The 20,935-nt window shown below is 38.7% G+C and overlaps 1 protein-coding gene across 13 annotated transcripts in view; it reads left to right on the top strand.

Annotated features, from left to right (window-relative positions):
* foxp1b (forkhead box P1b) overlaps window positions 1-20,935 on the top strand; it is a 518,322-nt gene that overhangs the window by 228,953 nt on the left and 268,434 nt on the right. For all 13 annotated transcript variants that reach the window (XM_041192652.1, XM_041192651.1, XM_041192644.1 and 10 more), the window contains one exon: window positions 4,173-4,354. In XM_041192652.1, coding sequence (XP_041048586.1) covers window positions 4,184-4,354 — 171 coding nt within the window. In that variant the 5' untranslated portion in view covers window positions 4,173-4,183. The remainder of the gene's footprint in view (window positions 1-4,172; window positions 4,355-20,935) is intronic.

The following is a 20,935-nucleotide window of genomic DNA, read 5'->3' as shown; positions in this document are numbered from 1 at the left end:
ACAGCAGGAATGGGGACTCTAAAAAAACTGATGATAATCTGAACACTCCAAAGCCTTAATGGAGTATTGCAAAAAGGATCACATATACAGAACTGCACAAAAGTCATCTAAATAAATAGGTTTTACAGCTCAAATTAGAAGCAAATAGAACAACTTTTTGATGAGGTACAAGTGTGAAGGAAATAATTTAATGATGTATTTTTCCATGTTTGCTGATAAACAAATTGTGAACTATAATTCATAATGTGGAACTTGAAGAGAAAATGTTATCTTGAGGAACAGTTGTAAACTGCATCTATTTTCCTCAAATCCTTGTGATGCTTCAAGATTACTCAAGTGTTATAATGCTTTGAACTACACATGCTCAGAAAAACCATTTCCCACATGTTGACATTTGATGAAATTATTCAGTTTTGCCCGGAGCACATCACTCTCTGTGAGTGTGTTTATTTCAAACCAGTTTAAATGCACACTTAAGTCATATTTGTGTGTCAGACAACTTAAAAAAAATTCCATATTAAAAAGAATAATTTCTCCTGTAATCCTTCATGTTCCCAAGTTGTGTCGTCCATATTAGGGCTGCAGAAAGTACATGTGAACTGGAACAAAGGGAAATTGGAAGATTTATTTTAACATGAAAAAGACTGCCAAATGAAAGAAATAGCGCAAGTTTCTGTGTGATTAGCAATGGATGGTTAAGACTAAGCTGCTGATACAAATGATTCTTCCTTGTGAGTAAATAGAACCTTGTGTAAACAGGTTGGCCTGGTCTCTCACTGAGCTGATTTCATGGTGGGCAGCAGCTGATATATGTTAATATACAAAAAAAATCACCACTTGTATAAATGTCAGTGGATGAAAGAAGACTGAATAGTTGTTTGTCTTAAGTTCTTCCCACTGTTTACTCAAGCCACAATGCATTGCCTCAACCTTGATTCCCTAAGAAAGGCCCCTTTCTCCTCCTCAATCTGTTTACATTGTCTTGGCTGAGTGTCACCTACAAAATCTGTCGATTATTCCACCTGGTTAATGTTAAATTGGTCTTGCAAGATGATGTGTTTGTTCATGAACACAAATGCAGGCATGTTGTTTACTGTAGCTATGGCAGCAATCAGTTATTAAACAAATATACCTCTGTTTACGGGTGTGAGCAGCAGTTTATCCTGTATGGTTGAACAAAATTTAATGCTATGTTTTGATAAAGTAGAAGGGAGCTTGTCCATGGAATGTAGCTCAAGCAGACTTGGGTTTGCTTTTCTTATCAGAGACTTGAGTGAAGGGGTTAGCAGATTAGCAAGCTGTTTAGTTCTCCACTAGATTTCCTTAGAGTGGAATGGTATCTATGCAGTTGTTTGCTTTCTTTTCCTCCCCCACAATCCCCCCAACCCGAACAGCCAATGAAAAGAGACAAAGCTGAACAAGAGAAGTATGGGCATACTGGGTGCATGAGATGGACAGAAAGTTCTTTGTCCAACAAATGCTGACTTCACAGGCCCCTGTCAGAAAGCTGCAGTGTTGTGCTGCAAGTGTGAGAGGCAGTTGCAGGTGACTGTATGCTTAGTTTGTTTCACATGATGTTTGGTAAACAAGTTAGAAACCTTTACAAGGACTGTTTGTGTTATTGTTCTGAATGTTGTTGTTGTTTCAGGATATTTGTTGTGCATTTAAACCTGGCAGAACCTGTTAACATTGGCGACAGAATACTAGGACAGTTCAAAGATAATGAAATAAACAACAGGCATTGTGACCTTGACAAATCATATATGTTTGAGAAGCAGGCCCTTTCCCCCCATTAATTAATGCACTTTTGCTCTAGATGAGTATTCAAAGAAAATCACATTTTTTTATCTTCAGTAATGCTGAAACTCACATTATGCATTGGAAATGATAAAACATTTATCATTCTTACCAACAGGTAATATACATAATTTATGCTGTTTTAGTGCTACCCTTTTTTGATATTCATGATGGATAACACTTAAGATTTCTCCTCGATATTGCAGCATGGTATTACACTACAGTAAAATTAATGAGAAGGTAGATTTATGAGTTTCATTTGTTTGTCGATTCAAAAATTAATTGAGTGTTAATTTTAGCTGTTCCTCATCAGAATAGGTACTTAGCATTTGGGCATTATTTTGCATTCATTGTGGGCTACCTTCAGTTTATTGTGGGTCAGTAGTTTTGCATACATTGAAATAGCCTTTAGGCTCATTCTCTTGATTACTTTTTAGCTGCTGCGCATTAGAAAATTTACTCCCCTTATAATTGTGAGAATTCATTATGGGGCGACAGTGCATGCGTAATATCAGTAGAATGGCACGTTAGTATTTTTAAACTGCATTATAGACACATTGTGTTTGGATAAATTTGTTTCTAGTTTACAGATTTGGTAACACTCTTTACTGTTTAGCATTTTCTGTCACACAGCATTTGAAATTGTTTTAGTTTAGAAGCTTTATCAGTCGGCTTTTATTAGTCCCATTCTGGTTCCAGTGACTGAGCTTCCCACAGGAGTAAGCATGTGATATTATAAATCTGTGTTTAGCTCAATTTTCACTTCCTTTGATGATTAGGCAGAGTGTTTTAAGGGCATTTTTTCTGCTTCATATAAATAATTGATCAGTTAAGTTAATTCATTTCAGCCTGACTTGGTCAACCTTCATTAACTGTCCTGGAATAAAGCCTCTCTTCTTGTTAGCTGAGCAACTTTCCCAAAAAGGTTAACTCATCAATGTAGAGTTATTGTTGGGTTTGATCACACAAGTACATCACTATCAAGGTGTGAAATGAATTAAAAGCCTGCCAACTGCCGAAGGCAAACCAAAGTTAAGGAGGCGGTACTTCATTTGTCAGACTGATTAGGTTTTATTTCTTAACTATCAGAAAAATTAAACCCATGTAACCTAGGGCATGTTTTCCATACCCAGTCAATTATCTGCAGTACTTTAGAATACAGATGTACAAATCCAGCAAAAGCCAGTTTCTCTTAAACAGTTGTTCTATAGTTTAACTAAATTTAAGGCTGCAGCACCCATCCTGCATATGTATTAAACATCTTTCTTAGTCACCCAACATTCCAAAAAATACATTGTTTAATCCAAATACCTTACTATTATGCACGTCAAATTCATTTTCAATAAAGATTAATGGCTATTCATGATGCAGTCTGAGAAGCATGCGATTAATCCAGTTAAGCAGATGACTATTTCTGAGTCAGACCACCATGATTGTTGACAACTTTCTGTTTACAGAGTGAAGATGTAAACCTCAAATAGATCAATACCTCGTCAGAATTTTTTTTTCAGTTTCACCCTTTTTCCTTTGTCTCTCGAAGATGCTGATTCTCTGATAGAATAGAGTTCCACAGACATCACCTGAGCTCCAGCATTTTGTCCACATGGTCATTCTACATGTGCCAGCCTAAAGGAGTGTCAGCAAGCTGCTCAACTAGGTGTGTGGGGGGCGGGGGGCGGTGCGGAGGGATCACATCTGAATCTGAAGTTGAACCAGTCCATTTAGAACGTTATATTTTTTTAAAAAAACAAATGAATAATGTAACAGGAGTACAATCATGTGGCAAATCTTGGATGTGACTACTGCAGCTTTGAAGCCAACTTAACTTTTCCAGAGCACCAGTATAATGCTGTATTTTATTTTTAAGGCACATGATTGTTCACTGGAATGTTTTCCCTCCATCACTAATGTGAGCAAAAAAAGTCAGTGTAAGTATGAAATGGGCTTTTTTGTTCAGATTAGTTACTGGAGGGAAATGAACCTAATTGTCTTTTTTGCTCTTTTGTTGTATTTTAATTATGTTGCATAGCACTGACAAAATAAGGCTAAATTAAACCCTTAGTAATTTTATATGCATTTAGTTTTATGGCTATTTTAACATCACCAGTGAAATTAATTCCCACAAAAATATTGTGATTCAGTGAATATAATAGTGTGTAGCATTAATTTTCTAATAAATGTAAGATTCAACCAGTGTGATTAAAATGGATGCTTTTTGTGTTAAGTAATTGAGTAACTACAAAGTCTATGTGCAGCAACTTGAAAGAAATAAAAGGCTTTTAGTTACTACCTTTTCACTGTTTTGGCAACTCAAAATCTGAGGACAAAATCTAAGATTACTGCGTTAACAGCTGTTGTTCTGAATTATTTTTCAGGTTTTTGAGTCATGATGCAAGAATCTGGGATTGAGACAGCAAGCAACGGTTCAACCAATCAGAACGAAGCTAGCAGTGGTAACCACTATCCAGACAGTAGCACAAGGGAAGGGAGATCAAACGGCGACACATCCTCGATTGAAGTGACTGCTGCTGAATTGGTTCATCTCCAGCAACAACAGGTATAGTTAATGCTATGGCTTTTCCTGTTGATCCAGATTGCAGTTTACCTCAGTCAACATAGATATGCAGGTTGTTGCTTGAAATAAATGTGCCATTACTTAGAGAATTGTAGGCATGCTGAATTCATTACAGCTGTAGTCACACAAAACCATGGATAAAATTTCAATAACTGCAGGCCACAGTTGAGTAAACAGTTGCACTGAAACTTAATTCCTGTTGACTTTTCCTCATTCTTTGCCAGGGGCAGATTCTGATTTGCTGTGCAAAGACAACAGGGTATAGCTTTGATTAATGTGTAGCATAAAAACAGAATCAGAATTGTTCAAAAAAGACTTTTTAAAAAGTTTGCACTGTCATCAAAAAGCAGTGATTGCTGTCCTTTTTGAAATAAAATGAAATAGAAATGTGTATGTGAGCTGTGGATTTTATGATGAGCTGTGTATCCTACCTAGATTGTTACAATCATCAGTTATATTTCTACTATTCACCTTTTAGTGAAAGTTTTCTGAATTCCCTTCTTTAACAAAAAAACTTTTCATTCAAAATGCAAAAGTTTTAAATAGAGTCTATACAAATAAGGACTGGGCATGGCAGTTGCATTTTAGTAGTCATTTGATAATTCAGTGTTCTGCAAAACTTTCAAATTCTATACCAGTTGAAATGAAACAGCCATTTTTTGGGACATAGTAGATTTTTCTGAGGTGAATGAGTTATTCTGGCTCAAAGAGTGTCCTTCATCTGTATCTGTCTTGTGAAAGGACCAAGGCCATGATAGAACAGGGATTTAAGAGGAATATTTGGTGTACTTGAAGTTACATGTTGATACCAATTCATTTTCCTCAATTGTTCTTTCAACCTGCACACAACTCTATGGTTCACGCGCACATACTGTTAGGACTGGATTTTACTAGGTGCTGCAGTTCCCATCCCATCCCCACATGGTAAAAAGTCAGTGGGAGCATGCTCACAATCCCAACAGCTGCCCCACAGCAAATGAACACTAGGAACAACGTTAATTGCTTCAAGGCAAGACTTCTGCCCCCATCCCACCTTAGAGAGCTGCAGGCTAATCGGATTGGCCAGCAGCTCTGTAGTCCCCGCAGCATCAGTGGAAGTGCTGGCAACTGCAGGGGAGTACAGGAAGTTGTGCCATGCCGAGGACCCGAGCTTGGTCAGGGGTCTCTGGGCGAGGGATGTGGGGGCTGGGTTCTAGGCCATGGGGAAGAGTTAAAGGGATGGGAGCTGACCTTTTTTGGGAGGGGGTGGGGGGTAGTGGTTCTGGTTCTGATTGGCCCATGGGGCCTGCAAAGGAGGTACCTGTCCCTTAGCCTGATACAGCCCATGCAGCTAAAGTTGCCGGGCTTCCTACAGAGAATGGACCTTCTCCTGCTGCTGGTTAAGAAAAAGGCGGTGGCACGATGAGGCCCTTAAGTGGTCATTAATTAATCAAAAAGCACAAGCATGTGGGGGATTCCACCAATGTCTTCCCCCTTAAAATTTCAGACAGTTTGGGGGCAAGTTGGTAGGTGGCAGGAAGGCCACCCACTAGATTTTACGTGCTTGCCCCCACCCCTCCCCCATCTTCAAATCTGCTGGAAGAGAGCATAAAATGCAGCCCATAGTTTCACCTTTATCTTGAAAGGAGCTTAGTACTTTTTGACACTGCCACAGTGAAGTTTAAATTTGGCTAAGGACATTTACGTCTTCCGGTCATCTGAACAGTGTATCAAATTGTGCCCTTATACTTTGTATACAGAAAATTATTTTGCACAGCATGTGTACCCTGCTTCACCCAGAAGCACTTGTTTGACTAGTAGTTGGATATGGTGTGGTAACTGTTTCAGCAAGCACCCTGGAAATAGTAACCATGTCTGACTCAGTTCAGAATGACCTGATCAACATGTAATCCAAAAAGGATTTGACTAATAGTGACAGTAAAGCTCTTGAGAGACTGCTACCATTTTAACTAAGTAGAATGGACTCAAAGGATTGTTGAATTTTTACACCTTATAGTTTTCTTTAGTATTGTAAATACATGCACATCTTTTTGAGTATATGTGTAAAATTGATATTATTTCTGCGAAACTCTCTTCTTTTAGCCTAGGCACTTGAGGTTAAGATGGACTAGAAAGCTGAGGAAGGAGACTAGCCCTTCAGTCTTTCCAGTGTTGTTGGTGAAATGGAAGGGGATATATGCTTAGGGATTGTGAAGTGGGTGCTTATAAAATCCTCTCCCAGGAAAGAATACCCTACTCTACATAGGATTAATCTGATTTACAAAAGAAGTGTTAGGGTGAGCAGTCAATTCTTTTTTAAATATTGGAATGAACAAAGACCAGAAAATGCTGCAAGAAGCCCCCAGGTTTAGTTGGAATACAGTCATGGTATTGCCGGTAAAAGCTACCACAAGAGGGCCACAGAGAAGGGGCTTCATTCTATTCCAGATACAGAAGATCTTAGTGATGTAGGCACTATCACCAAAGCCTCTTCCAGTTATGACATCAAATAACCAGCCTCATAAGACAATAATGTATATATCTCTCTGCAAAACTACCAGAACATTTAAGAGGTATGATTTTGATCCTAGTCTTTTATTCAGATTGGTGCTTAAGGTTGCTGTGAATTTGTCCTGCAATGCTTGTATATTGCACCTTGCTCATATCAGTGTTTTAGAAAAATAAACACAGGTATTTTGCAATTACTAGCATTTATTGATAAATAGTGCTGAGCAGACAGAATTTAAATGTTGGTAAAGTGCATAATACAAAGGCTGTCTGATGGATCTGAAGAGCACTTGAGTTGGTACATTGCTTTATTAATAAAAGGTTAAAGGACCACTGTTTCTATAGAATAATATAGTGCTGGTATTGTGCATGCCAGTTTACACTGGTGTTTATTTACAGGGCAAAAGAAAAGATGCACACAGGAACTGCTTTCTAGTTTGAGCTGCTAAATGGCCAGAGAATTGCTTGGTTTGTGAGCCAACACCTTTTTTTTACACAGGGGTATTGAATTCAATTTGGATTTGTTGATCTGAAGCAAATTCATTTCCCTAGCATTTGAAAGTTCTTTCTATTCAAAACAGCAATGTATTGGACAACACTTAGTCAGTTCATGCACTACACTGCTGAGCAAGTGGGTGGATAGATTTGGTTGTTGGGTGATGGGTGTGCTTGGCTAGATGAAAATGTGTTGTTTCAGAGTTTTCAGCGTGAGTTATCTCATTTGAAAGTTCATTCATGCATGACACCAATGGTCAGGACCTTCAGGAAAAGTAAGGATCTACAAAACTGCTTATACATGGCCAGTTTCACAGAACCCATGTTAACGTTTTGTGGTAAAAGCAAGATGCTGCGGATGCTGGAAATCTGAAACAAAAACAGAAATTTTTTGAAAAACTCAGCAGGTCTAACAACATCTCTGGGGAGAGAAGCAGAGTTAACGTTTCGAGTCTATATGACTCTTCTTCAGATATTACTTCTTCCCTGAGGAAGAGCCATACGGACTCGAAACAATAACTGTTTCTCTCTCCACAGATGCTGTTAGGCCTGCTGAGTTTTTCCAGCATTTTCTGTTTTTGTTAAAGTTTTGTGAACCTGTTAGCTTACTTTTTTTTCATAGAAGCTAGAAACTTCAAAACAAAAACAGCATTTAAAGGTGAGAAATAGGGTACAATGAATAATATTCATTTTGGAAAGGGCAAGGGGTATTTGAATGGACTCATTGCATTTCTCTGAGCAATGTTAGGTGTATTCAGTTATGGGCACACTGCATGCCTTGAGCTCTGCTTTCCCACAGGAGATTTGTATTATGCATTTATACCAGTCTAATGTCGATCTTCTGTTCACAATTCAGGTCAGTTCTGAGATCAAGAGGTGAGAGTTTTTACTCCAAAATACAATCATAGTAAATAGCTGAGCACCATTATCTGACCGCATTGCTAGATTCAGCTGCAAATTCAAAACAAATGTGAATTCGAAGCTCAAGTATAAATGGTGTTTTTGATTTAAAACAGCTGTGAATCCTAAACCAATTCAAATTTACCCTCCTAGTGTAAATGAAAGCCTGGTTACTTACAAACTCTCCAGCACACTATGATTGTTTTTATCTGATTTAGTGAGTTTGCACATGGTTTTTGTAAAGATCCCTTTTGAAATTTTATATCATTAATATGGACAAATTGACACAGAAACAGAACCTCAAAAGGCCATCGTTATTTTCCAGTCCCATGAATATTCACTTTTGTAGGCTCATGCCTTATTCAGTTAGTAAGCATCCTGAGTTGTAATTCAAAATATCAGAGACTTTTGAATGATCTCTCTCTGACAAAAGGAGTTTGCTACTAGACTGCTGGTAGTCTTCATTAGGTTTGTTCAGCTGCAATTTTTTTAAACAAATTTGTTTGTTGGAACCTGATGGAAAACACGGTTTATATTTTCCTTTGTTTGGTCATTGGACCTAAAATCAGTGGAACAATTGTGTTACTTTGAAAGAGATTAACCTCAGCTTTGATAAGCAAAAACAATGCAGTCTGATAGTCCACGGTTTAACTTGGAACAATACAACAAAGGTATTCTGTGAGTACAAGTTTCACCTTTTTTATTAGAGGGTCAACAAAGAAATATTTGAGTGCTCTGCAAAGAGAAGTGCTGCATTAGAGTCCCTTTGAAGAGATACCTTGCGTATTACTAAGTAATAGGGATTTCCTGATTTATTTAACTATAGAGCCATATTGCTACACTGAGGTTTCTGTGTCTATTTAAATTGGACATTTGCATTAGTCCCTACCCCATGACTGCTACAATTTTTTCTGGAGTTTGGATGGTAAGACAATCCATACTGTGAAAATCTATATGATCACTAGTTACCTGGAAACTAAGAACTAAGGAGCCAAGAATCATAGATAAATTCAAAAAGTTCCATCAATATCTGAAAGTGAAGGGCTATTTAATAGCAAATGTCATAAATGGAAAAGCCTTCCTACATTGATGTCCCAGAACCTTCTAATGCTAATTGTGCTGAACACCTGTTTTGAACACTTCTTCATAAACAGCCTGAATTTTGCTAATGTGCTCACTATTATTAAAATGTAAGTGAGATAGCAATTTCTGACATCCGCACTTGTGCACTTAAATCCAAAAAATCAGGAAATTGCTGTCCAATTTGTTCTCATCTTCTAGAAGCTTCACTATAATATCTTGCTGAAATACTGCATTGAAACACATGGAACAGCGTGAAGCTCTTGTTGGAGAATTAAAAAAAACTTTGTTTCTTTTATTTCTCTAAATCCCTTCTTTTCCTCTCTTTATTTTGTTTTATGTGCATGATTTGGCATGGAATTAAATATTTTACCTTACACTGACTGGTTTAGGCACAGCACACTTAATAATTCTTCAGTCTGATTGGTTAGGAAGGTACACAGTTGGTTTCCCTGTTCACACAGGTCTCCAGATCCCCTGAAATGACTCTATAATTACAAGAAGTTCAAGTGCAAAACCCCATAGAAAGTCTGTGGGCAAACATAAGTATAATGAACAGCTGGTGCCATTCATTCACCATTGAGAAAAAAATCTGGGCCATGTTCTCAGTGAATCTCAGAATGAGGCATCAGTTACCACCAGATCAAATCCAACCATTATTGTAGACAATGTTAGACTAACCTATTACCAGCAAATTTAGAATTGTAGTCACCTTTGAAATGCTGTCAGCAGCCTACTGAATGATATGCTTCCTTAAGTGTACGGTACAGAGAAATAACCTTTAGTGATATTAAAGTTGTGAGTACATCTTGAAGTTGCTGAATTGAAGCCCCAGTCTCTTGACTGGTAGTCTTTTTTGTTTCTCTTTTGAAGCTTTTCCTAGCACCAGAACCCCACCCCCCCCGCAACCCTATCCCTTTCTTTCTCGTGCACGTACATGCATTTGTACATTCACATACACATTCAATCTCTTGAACTAATATATTACACTTTACAGGCACTCCATGTAACCTTTCTTTGTCACATATTCTCTCTTTTACAATCATTTCTAGTAATTTTTGGTCAGGTATTCCCCTTTTTCCAGCCACTTTCTCAGAGATACTTTCTCATGCTTGCAATGTGCACTTACACACTAATTATTTTCCGTAGAGTCTGTTGCCCACATTTTTCTGCTCGTGTACATGTATTTGTGAATGTTCTTTTTGAGTGGGTCTCACATTCTGTCTCTCTCAATAATTTCTCTCATAGTTTAATTATGTGGTCTTGTGATTCATTCTTAATTTTCTGTAATACCTGCAAAGTTTTTGTCCAGATTACATTTTATTTATGTGCCATCCTATTTTGCAGATTCTTCTCCATCTTTTAGGAACCCCCATCTGAAGAGGGCGGGTCATAGCCTACTCTCAAATCTCAAAACAGCACTACTCTGTAAAAATCACCATAAATTAGTGCCCACTATTTCTCCTCCCCAATCCCAGATCATCTGAGTAAGATTTGAATCTCACTATGCCGGAGGTAGAATCCATCTACTTCCAGTCTGAGATGTATAAAAGCATGCTATTCTGACAGGCTGCTTCATACGCATATTTTGAGTTTGTTGTATGGCTTCCTATCTACAATCTCCACACTCTTGAAATAGGCCTTACTTTAATCCTTAGACTTCCATTGATCCTTGCAGTAGTTTAGAGCTTCTCTTATTAGTGATCCTGCCAATGTTAATCACTACTGTTATGAAAAAGACTTCATTCTGCTGTAAATATTTGAAATGAAAGGTACTGAATATATCACATGAGAACAAGAGTACCAAAATCAAGTATGGAATGACAGAAAGAAGCTGGTAGAGATTGAGAAATAGAAAGAAACAAGGACAAAAAAGCTAAACTAAATAGAGATAAGTGGATTTAAAAGAAAAGGAGAAAAGAAAGAAACAGAAAAGCAATGGAAAAGAAATTAAACTTTGTACACATCGAAGGCCCCAGATCACCTCAAACTGCAGTAGAGGCATTACAGGGCAGAAATTTGACAGAAATGGAGCCTTCCCAGAATACACCCACTAAAATATTGGTATACTGATTTAAAAGCAAAAGCTAACCAAAAGCATCAGGACCAAAGTATTATAAAGGCCAGAAACTGGAAAGGAAAGAAGAAAAAAATAATAATGGAAGAAACAGGAAAACTGACAAAAGAAAGAAGTTGGGGAAGGTGTTAAATTGTGAATCACAAAAGGCTCGTATGCAGGTACAGCAAGTAATTAGGAAAGCTAATAGAATGTTATTATTTATTGCAAGGGGAATTGAATACAAAAGTTATGCTTCAGCTCCAAAGGGCACTAGTAAGACCATGTTTTGAGCATTGTGTACAGTATTGATCACCTTATTTAAGGAAGGATGCAAATGCATTGGAAGCAGTTCAGAGAAGGTTTTCTTCACTAATACCTGGAATGGGTGGGTTGTACTACGGGGAAATGTTGGATAGATTAGGCTTGTATCCACTGGTGTTTAGAAGAGTAAGAGGGGACTTGATTGAAACATATAAAATTCATAATTCAGTCTCACCTCGTAGCACTCAACAATAGTGAAGGGTGTTACAATGCAGAAAGCCAGCAGGTGAAAGATAAAAGAAAAGTCAATCTCCACATACTTTTATAAGTATTTATTTACAGAATTGCACTTTATGAGCATCCACCTCCTTACCCAACAACCACAGGTTCTGAAGAAGAGTCATATGGACTCGAAATGTTAACTATCTTTCTCTCCACAGATGCTGTCAGACCTGCTGAGTTTTTCCAGCAATTTGTTTTTGTTTCAGATTTCCAGCATTCGCAGTATTTTGCTTTTAACCACAGTTTCAGTCCGTGTCGATTTTATAGGGGCAGAAATGAAGTCCCAGTTAATGTCTATCACCTGCATACCATTAAGCATAATTAATAAACAATTAACAAAATATCCAAAGACATTTCACAGGAGTGTAATCAGACCAGCAAAAAAAGTATTTACACCAAGTCACAGAAGGAGACGTTAGGACATGTGTCTAAAAGCTTGTTCAAAGAGCTAGATTTTAAGGAGTGTTTTAAAGGTGGAGAGGTTTAGGGAGGGAAATCCAGAGGTTAGGAGCTATCCAGAGATAGCTGAAAGCACAGCTGTCAATGATGGCAAGAGGAAGTTGGGGTTAACGCAAGTGGCCAGAATTGGAGGACCTCAGAGATCTGAAGACTTGAAGGGCAAGGCCATAGTTGGATTTGAACACGAGGATGAGAATTTTAAAATTGAGACATTGTCGGACTGGGAGTTGTTGTGTTCAGTGAACATGGGTGATGGATGAATGAGAAGGTACTGGCAACAGATTTTTGGATGGGCTCAAGTTTAAGGTGGTAACTGCACCCCATCTTTCTCATTCCTGTCTTTATCAGGTTTGACTCCTCATGAAATCACCTCCATTTCCTGACCTAGGTTCACATTAAGCAAATGCATCTCCTTGGTCCAATTCCTGCTCACGTTGTCAGTAGCACTTTCCTACCACACTTGTACTTGTGAACCTCAGTTGACTTCTTTTCCCCTGCTACAATTAATATAAAACCCTGGTCAACAAATTCCTTCGCAGCTTTTCCCATCTTTCCTTTGCAACCTCTTCCAGCTCTACATGCCAATATGTGCTACCCTGTCTTCCTATTCTGGTTTCTTTTGCATCTGCTTTGATGGCTTACCCTTCAGTCATCTTGAAACCGTGCTCTAAAATACTCCTTCACAAACTGCACCACATTTGTCCCCATCCATCAAAGACCTTTAACCATGCCTTAGTTTACTTCCCTATCTCTTTTCCCATCACTACATTGTCTTGCTTTTCATCTCTGTGAAGTGCATGTTAGTGTTTTAATACATGTTAAAACACTGTAAACCTGCAAGGTGTTGTCCATGCCCTCCTCTAGGGAAGTACCTCGCCTCTGCAGTTTCCATAATTCAGCCTACCAAGACATAAACTCACAGGGAAGAAACCATACTGTTTTTTAACATAATATGTCAGTGTACCAGTGCCCTATGCTACTGCGCCATCTGGATCAAACTTGTTAAAATAGTAGCAGGATGCTTGGCTAGTCAATAGCATTTTACAGCTTCATTAGTTGTTTAGAATAAATCTTTTTGCCTCATTTCATCTAGTTTAACAGGTTATGGTTGCTAATTAATTTGATTTAGTTAAGGTTAATCCTAGAAAATTGGGCCATTAACAGTTTGAAATTGTTTATTGGGGAGGAGACGGTGGGGACCACGTCACGTCTTCATGTAGAAATGGCAGGGAATATAATTAATTTGGGCAGAGGAGAAAGACTTGTTCAGAATGTTTATACTCAAATTCTTTGTATATGTCTTTTATAATATTCCACAGGATACCTCAGTTCAGTACAAAGCAATACAGTAAACAATGCCATTTGGCAAAAGCAATTTACATTTCTATCGTGCTCCTCATACAGAATGATATATCTGAGCACTTCACAGAATGGAGGCCAAAAATTAACACCAAGAGCGGGGAAATGAATGGTTAGGACTGAAGTGGCAACTCAGGAAGAGGCAGAAAATCATAATTGAATAGCAGGTTTTGAAGAGGTTCCTGAAAACAGAGTGCAAGGTTAAAAGGTGGAGGTATTTAAGGAACAAATTCTGAAGTTTGGAGGCAAGAAGAACAAAAGGTGAAACCTCAACTCATACAGTACATTTCAATTCCTCAGGCTGTCCCAAAACAATTTGATCCAACAAATCACTTCTGAATTAAAGTAGTTTTGTTATGTAGACAGACATGGTAGCCATTTTACAATTGACATGATCCCACAGCAGAAAATGGATTAATTGCTGTTAGTGGTGTCAGTACAGAGGACAACGTTGACCAGATTTCCTTGAATATTACCATTGGACCTTTTACACCACACAAACAGCTAAGTGGGACCTGTTTAATATCTCATTGAAAAGGCAGCACAGTAACTGACAAAACAATTTCCAATAATGGAATGGAAAGAATAAAGGGAAAGGAATAAGCTGCTTACAGAGAACCAAGGGTCCTGTGTAGGGATTTAAGATTCTTGGAGATCAAGAAGCTCAGGTGGGGCGAGGCAATGGAGGGAATTGAAGGGGGAAAATATCAGTTCTTTGGGGATAATGGGAATGGGGAAATTTTATGCAGGTGAGGATGTGGGTCACAACTTTTAACATGAGTTTTGATTTCTGGCAGATAGGTGGCTGACAAGAAGAGCATCAGAGAAGTTGAGCCTTAAAGCCATTAGCCAAATTTTAAGGTTTTTGCAATAGTGGAAAGAAGTAAGGGACATTGTGGGCAAAATGAAGTGAAAGAGCAGTTTTGGTAACAAATTGAATTCCAAGTAAGAAGCTGAGCTCAGGATCTAGCACATTTTGGACTTCACTCAAGATGGTTGAAGGTTGTGGTAGAATAATGTATGGAAGCAGCCAGAAGCAGAAAAGAATGGCTTCAGTCCTTTTGAGGACATTTCAGCTCACCTGTATGTTAATATTTGATAGGCAGTTGGAAAATATAGTAACATCCTTGTGGTCAATAAAACTAGATGTTGTAGGCAAACATTATGAAAACCAGCCTTCTGCTTTACTTGCAGATTTTGTGGGTTTTTTTTCTTTCATGGAAAGTGAGAATTGCTGGCAAGGCCAGCATTTGTTGTGAACCCCTAATTGAGAATGTGGTGGTGAGTCACCACCTTGAACTGCTGCAGTCCTTGTGATGTAATTACACACATGGCTCTATTAGGAAGGGAGTTCCAGAATTTTGACCCAGCGACAGTGAAGGAATGGTGATATAGTTCCAAGTCAGGGTGGTGTGTAGCTTGGAGGAGAAATTGCAGGTGTAATGTTTCCAAACATCTGCTGCCCTTGTCCTTCTAAGTGGTAGAGGTCATGAGTTTGGAAGTTGTTATTGAAGGAGGTTTGCTGAGCTGTTGCAGTGCTGTTGTAGATGGTGGTGTAGGGAGTGAATATTTAAGGTGGTGGATGGGGCACTGATCTATTGGGCTGCTTTGTCCTGAATGTCGTCAAGCTTTTTGAGTGTTGCTGGAGCTGCTCCAAGAAAGTTAAGAGTATTTCGTCACATTCCTGACTTGTGCCTTGTAAATGGTGGGCAGGATTTGGGGAGTCAGGAGGTGAGTTACCCACTGCAGAATTCCCAGCCTCTGACATGTTCCTGTAGCCAAAGTATTCATGTGGCTGGTTCAGCTAAATTTCAGGACAGTGGTAACCTCCAGGATGTTAAGGGTAGGGGAATTTAGCAATGTGCCATTGAATATCAAGGGGAGATGTTTTGATTCTCTCAGGAGAAAGTCTAGCATTTGCGTGACACAAATGTTACTTGTCACTTATCAGCCCAAGCCTGAATGATGTTTATGTCTTGCTGCATATAAACAATGGACTGCGTCAGTATCGGAGAAGTTGCAAATAGTATTGAACATTGTGCAGTCATCAGTGAAAATCCCCTTCTGACCTTATTATGGAGGGAAGGTCATTGATGAAGCAGCTGGAGATAGTTGGGCCTCGGATGCTACCCTGAGGAACTCCTGCAGTGATTTCCTCGGCCTGAGTTGATTGGTCACCAACAACCACAACTATTTTCCTTAATGCTAGGCATAACTCCATTCGCTAGGTATGACTCCAATCAGTGGAGCGTTTTCCCCTGATTCCCATTAAGTTCAATTTTGCCAGGGTACCTTGATGCCACACTTGGTCAAATGCTGCCATGATGTCAACGGCAGTCACTCTCTTCTCACCCCTCAATTTCAGCTCTTTTGTCCATGTTTTGGACCAAGGCTGTAATGAGTTCAGGAGCCGAGTGGCCCGAGTAGCGGCACCCAAAGAGAGTAGGTTATTGCTGTGCAAGTGCCGCTTGATAGCACTGTTGATGACACCTTCCATCACTTTGATCGAGAATAGACTGATGGGGTGGTAGTTGGCTGAGTTGGATTTGTCCTGCTCTTTGTGGACAGGACATACCTGGGCAGTTTTCACATTGTTGGATGGATGCCAGTGTTATAGCTATACTGGAACAGCCTGGCTAAGAGCGCTGCTAGTTCTGGTGCACAAGTCTTCTTAACTACTGCCGGAATGCTGTCAGGGTTCATAAAATGGTCAAATAAAATTGTTAAAATGGTAGACACACAGAAAATTCCAAAACAGAGTAGAATGTAAGGAAAATTTTTGAACATGTAATCAAATGTTAATTATATTGATTGGAAAAATGTTGGTGCCACACTCCCATATTTGCTCTATGCACAATTATTGAACAAGAATCCTTGCTAGCAGCATAGACATGGTAAAATTACCCCTGCATAGGTTCTGAAAGCTCCTGGTATTAAAAAAAGAGTAGAATGCAAAAATGTTCCAAGAAATGAATCACATCTTTGTTTTTGAAAAGGGTTTTCAACAAGCTGATAGAAAATGCTGGTAGCGATAGTTGTTGTGCAGGAGCAAACGTAAACTGAGTTGAAGGAGCCCATTTTCCATTTTAAAGCTTTCCCATTTATTGTCATTATCCATAAGTATGCGGAGCTTGAAGTTATGAAGTATAAACATTATCCAGGTGCCGGAGAACAGCTGCCAGTGAATGACATGCTGAGGGAATGCTTTTGTATGTTTGTTCAGTATTGTGTGGCTTGTTGAGCCGCTTTCACAGCAAGAAATATTTTGACTAAAATATTTCCGATTCGTTCTGTTCTAGGAATTCTTCACCTATTTTTCATATTAACAGGGCAGTGTGTCCAAAATCCACCACTCATTCCATCCTTTTCAAGTAATATTTCTGAAATATGATTCTTCTTTGGCAGTAATTGGTTCTGTTTGTGGATTGTTCCATTGCCCTGTTCTTTACACAATTAGTGTTTTTGTTGCCTTGCTCAAGCTTTTGAAAACCACCTGGTTTATATGTTTCATTCAAGAATCTGGCAGAAAACTGCCTTGTTGGAAAACAGTAGTGAGGGGTTAAAAGCACATCTATTTATATGTACCATTTTAGCAATGGGTAACTTCATTGCGGACTTCTGTATCTGTTGAAGAGGAGGAAATGGAAAGCAAAGTGCAAGATTTTATTTTTGTGTCTTTATCAAGTAGTCTAATCAAAAAGGTAACATTCACCTAGGAGTGCTGCCATCTGTAAGTAAATAGTGTCCATGCAGGAAGAAACAATAAAGTCACTTGGAGTGTTTGTGTGTCATTAAGTAACTTTAGAGAAGTGTTGAATTTTGCCACCTCTCCACAATATAAATTTGCTAACTACCAAATTTTTAAAAAATCAATTGCCAAGCTGTAATCAGATTTTATATGTAATAAATTGGCATTGTCTGAGGGTCTCTTGAAAATGGCCACAATGGGATCCCTCCTCATGTCCAGCTGCACCCAAAGGCAATTTCTCAGTCCGGTAATTTCAATAACTTTGAAATCATTCTGCGTAGCCCAAGCCTATGTTTCAAGTGTATTCAATTTGGGTCAGCTCTGACCAGTACTTGGTGATTTGGCTCAGCTGTTGAAACTAACCCAAAATTGCCACTGGTTTTATTATTTTAAACACCAAAAATAATTAATACAAAAACAGAATTACCTGGAAAAACTCAGCAGGTCTGGCAGCATCAGCGGAGAAAAAAAGAGTTGACGCTTCGAGTCCTCATGACCCTTCAGCAGAACTGGTTGAATCCAAGGAGAGGGGTGAAATATAAGCTGGTTTAAGCTGTGGGGAGGGGGGGGTGTGGTTGTAGGGACAAGCAAGCAGTGATAGGAGCAGATAATCAAAAGATGTCACAGACAAAAGAACACGTGTTGAAGTTGGTGATATTATCTAAACGAATGTGCTAATTAAGAATGGATGGTAGGGCACTCAAGGTATAGCGCTAGTGGGGGTGGGGAGGCATAAAAGATTTAAAATAATGGAAATAGGTGGGAAAAGAAAAATCTATATAAATTATTGGAAAAAACAAAAGGAAGAGGGAAGAAACAGAAAGGGGTTGGGGATGGAGGAGGGAGGTCAAGATCTAAAGTTGTTGAATTCAATATTCAGTCCGGAAGGCTGTAAAGTGCTGAAGGGTCATGAGGACTCGAAACGTCAATTCTTTTCTTCTCCGCCGATGCTGCCAGACCTGCTGAGTTTTTCCAGGTAATTCTGTTTTTGTTTTGGATTTCCAGCATCTGCAGTTTTTTGTTTTTATCTCTTTATTTTAAAAACAATTAATATTCTGCTTTAGGTCATGATGCAAAATAACTTAATGAAAGGGTACCACAACTTGATTTTTAATTTTGTTTAAAGATTTCTGCCAGTTAGAAAGGTTTGTTACAATTATAGAAAACTAGGGCATTTTTCTTGTGTAGTAGGACTAATTTGGTGATCGAGGAGCTCACAGCAAGGATTGGCATTCATAGCAGGGTATCTGTTCATGCTGGTCATGCTATGATGTTCTGTTCATTAATGGACAGAAAGTCACAGATTGTGTGCCTGTGATTTCCCAAGAAATGCCATCTGTAAGTGCCAGATTACAGCATCACCCCAATATTTAACAGAATCAAAGAATCTTGACAGAACATGAGGCTAACATCTATTTCACTTGTGCCAACTCTTTGAAAGATCCACCCAATTAATCCCACCCTCCTGCCCTTGTGCCATATCCTTTATCTATTGTTAAAGAAATCTTATTTTGCATATATTTGGGTAATAGGAAAGGAATATGAGGAAATACTAGTTAAAGGCTATTCACAGATGCACAGAGGCATCTCCTAATTTGAGGTTGTTTGCTTTTTGTCAATGATACTGTTTATAAATCCTAAGACTTTAAATCTTACGATCTGCAACTTGATGCATTGATTCAATTATAATGTATAGGAAATATGAGTACACAGGAATTACTGCCACTTTTCAGGAAATGTTTTGAAAATTATGTTCCTTGACAACCCCGCTAAATCAACCTGCTGTCACCACAAACTCTTATACAAGATGCTTTTTGTCCACCCATTTTGGTTGTTTACTTGGATTGTAGGAGGAATGAAGCAACCAAATCATCAATGTTAATGTAGAGCCCGATAGCCATTTTAGCATTTAATAAGGTACACCCACTGTCAACTCTTGGCTCCCTTGAAAAATGAATGCATGTGTGTGTGCATATGTGTAAATCCCTAACTGCTCAATTTAAAGCACTTTACTATTGAAATAAACTTTTGTTGGGTACCTTTCATTGCAGACTAGGAACTCGACATTCTTTTGTGGAAATTGGGAGAAATGCCCATTAAAAAAAAATCCCCTTAAAATATCAGCAATGTTGCTTATAAATATGTGATTCTTGATAATGCAATTGTATGAGTGGTGATGAACAGTTAGCAAACAGCCTCAACACACCTGAAAAAATGACCCTTTAATGTTTCTCAAGCACTTAAATGTTGGAAAGTTCATGAATCCAGCTGTGCAATGCACAATACCTGTTGAAAATAGCTCAGTAACAATTAAGAAAAAACTTTTTACTCCTGTTATGGAGAAATGCAAACAGTTTTGGTGGCAGAGAACAACCCTCATAACATGGAAGAGAGTTGCCAAGTATAGTGGTGCGTCACTTAGTGTTGACCATTAGGAGGATCTGCCTGAAGGTCTGATAAGCTTACAAGACTTAAAGAAAAGCAGAAAGGCAAGCCGTGAACAACTGCTGCTTAAAACCTCAGCCTCACTTTTGTTGCCTCCAGACTATTCCAGTGCTCTCCAGGCCAATCTTCTATTTTTTTACCCTCATAAACTTCAGTTCATCCAAAACTTTGCTGCCTAGATCTTTACTCCCACAAAGTCGTATTCAGGCATTTTGTGCTCGCTGATGATTGTTGGCTTCTGATTCAGCAATGGCTCAAACTTGAAATTCTCATCCTTCTGTTTAAATGCCCTACATGGTCTCACCTCTCCTAATCTCTGTAACCTCTTCCAGACTTACAACCCTTCAAGATTTCTGCATACTTCTAACTCTGGACTCCTGTGCATTCACAATTTCCATTGGCCCCCCCATTAGCAGCTGTTTCTTCATCTGCCGAGGCCCAAGCTCTGGGATTGCCCCCCTAAGCCTTTCTGCCTCTCTACATCTTTCTCCTCCTTTAAGATCTACCTCTTTGACCAATCTCTTGGCCAATCTCTTGTTACATTGCCTTAATGGGACTTGATAATTATTTTCTGCTTTAGACTTAACCTCCTTGTGAGGTGCCTTGAAATGTTTTACTATATCAAAGATGCTATATAAATGTCAGTTGTTGTGACTATATCGCAAAACAGCAACAGATAGCTTGAGCAGTTGAGGGCTCTTTCCTCTGGAAAAGAGCAGACTAAATGGAAACCTGAAAGATGCAATTACAATTATGAAAAACATCAATAGGATGGTTGTGAATTTACTGTTTCTACTTGTGGGTGAGTCCAGAACCAGTTTATAACTATGAACAGATCTAATAAAGAATTTAGGAGGATTATTCTTTATGGAGAAATTGATGTGAATGTGGAACTCGCTGCCAAATAGAGTGTGAAGCAGATAGCTTGACACATTTAAGGGAAGGTTTGATGCATACATGAGGAAGAAAAACATAGAAAGATGTGGGG

The sequence above is a fragment of the Carcharodon carcharias genome, chromosome 7 (assembly GCF_017639515.1).
Source record: "Carcharodon carcharias isolate sCarCar2 chromosome 7, sCarCar2.pri, whole genome shotgun sequence".
Lineage (NCBI taxonomy): Eukaryota > Metazoa > Chordata > Chondrichthyes > Lamniformes > Lamnidae > Carcharodon > Carcharodon carcharias.
This window is presented reverse-complemented; position numbering and strand designations above follow the sequence as displayed.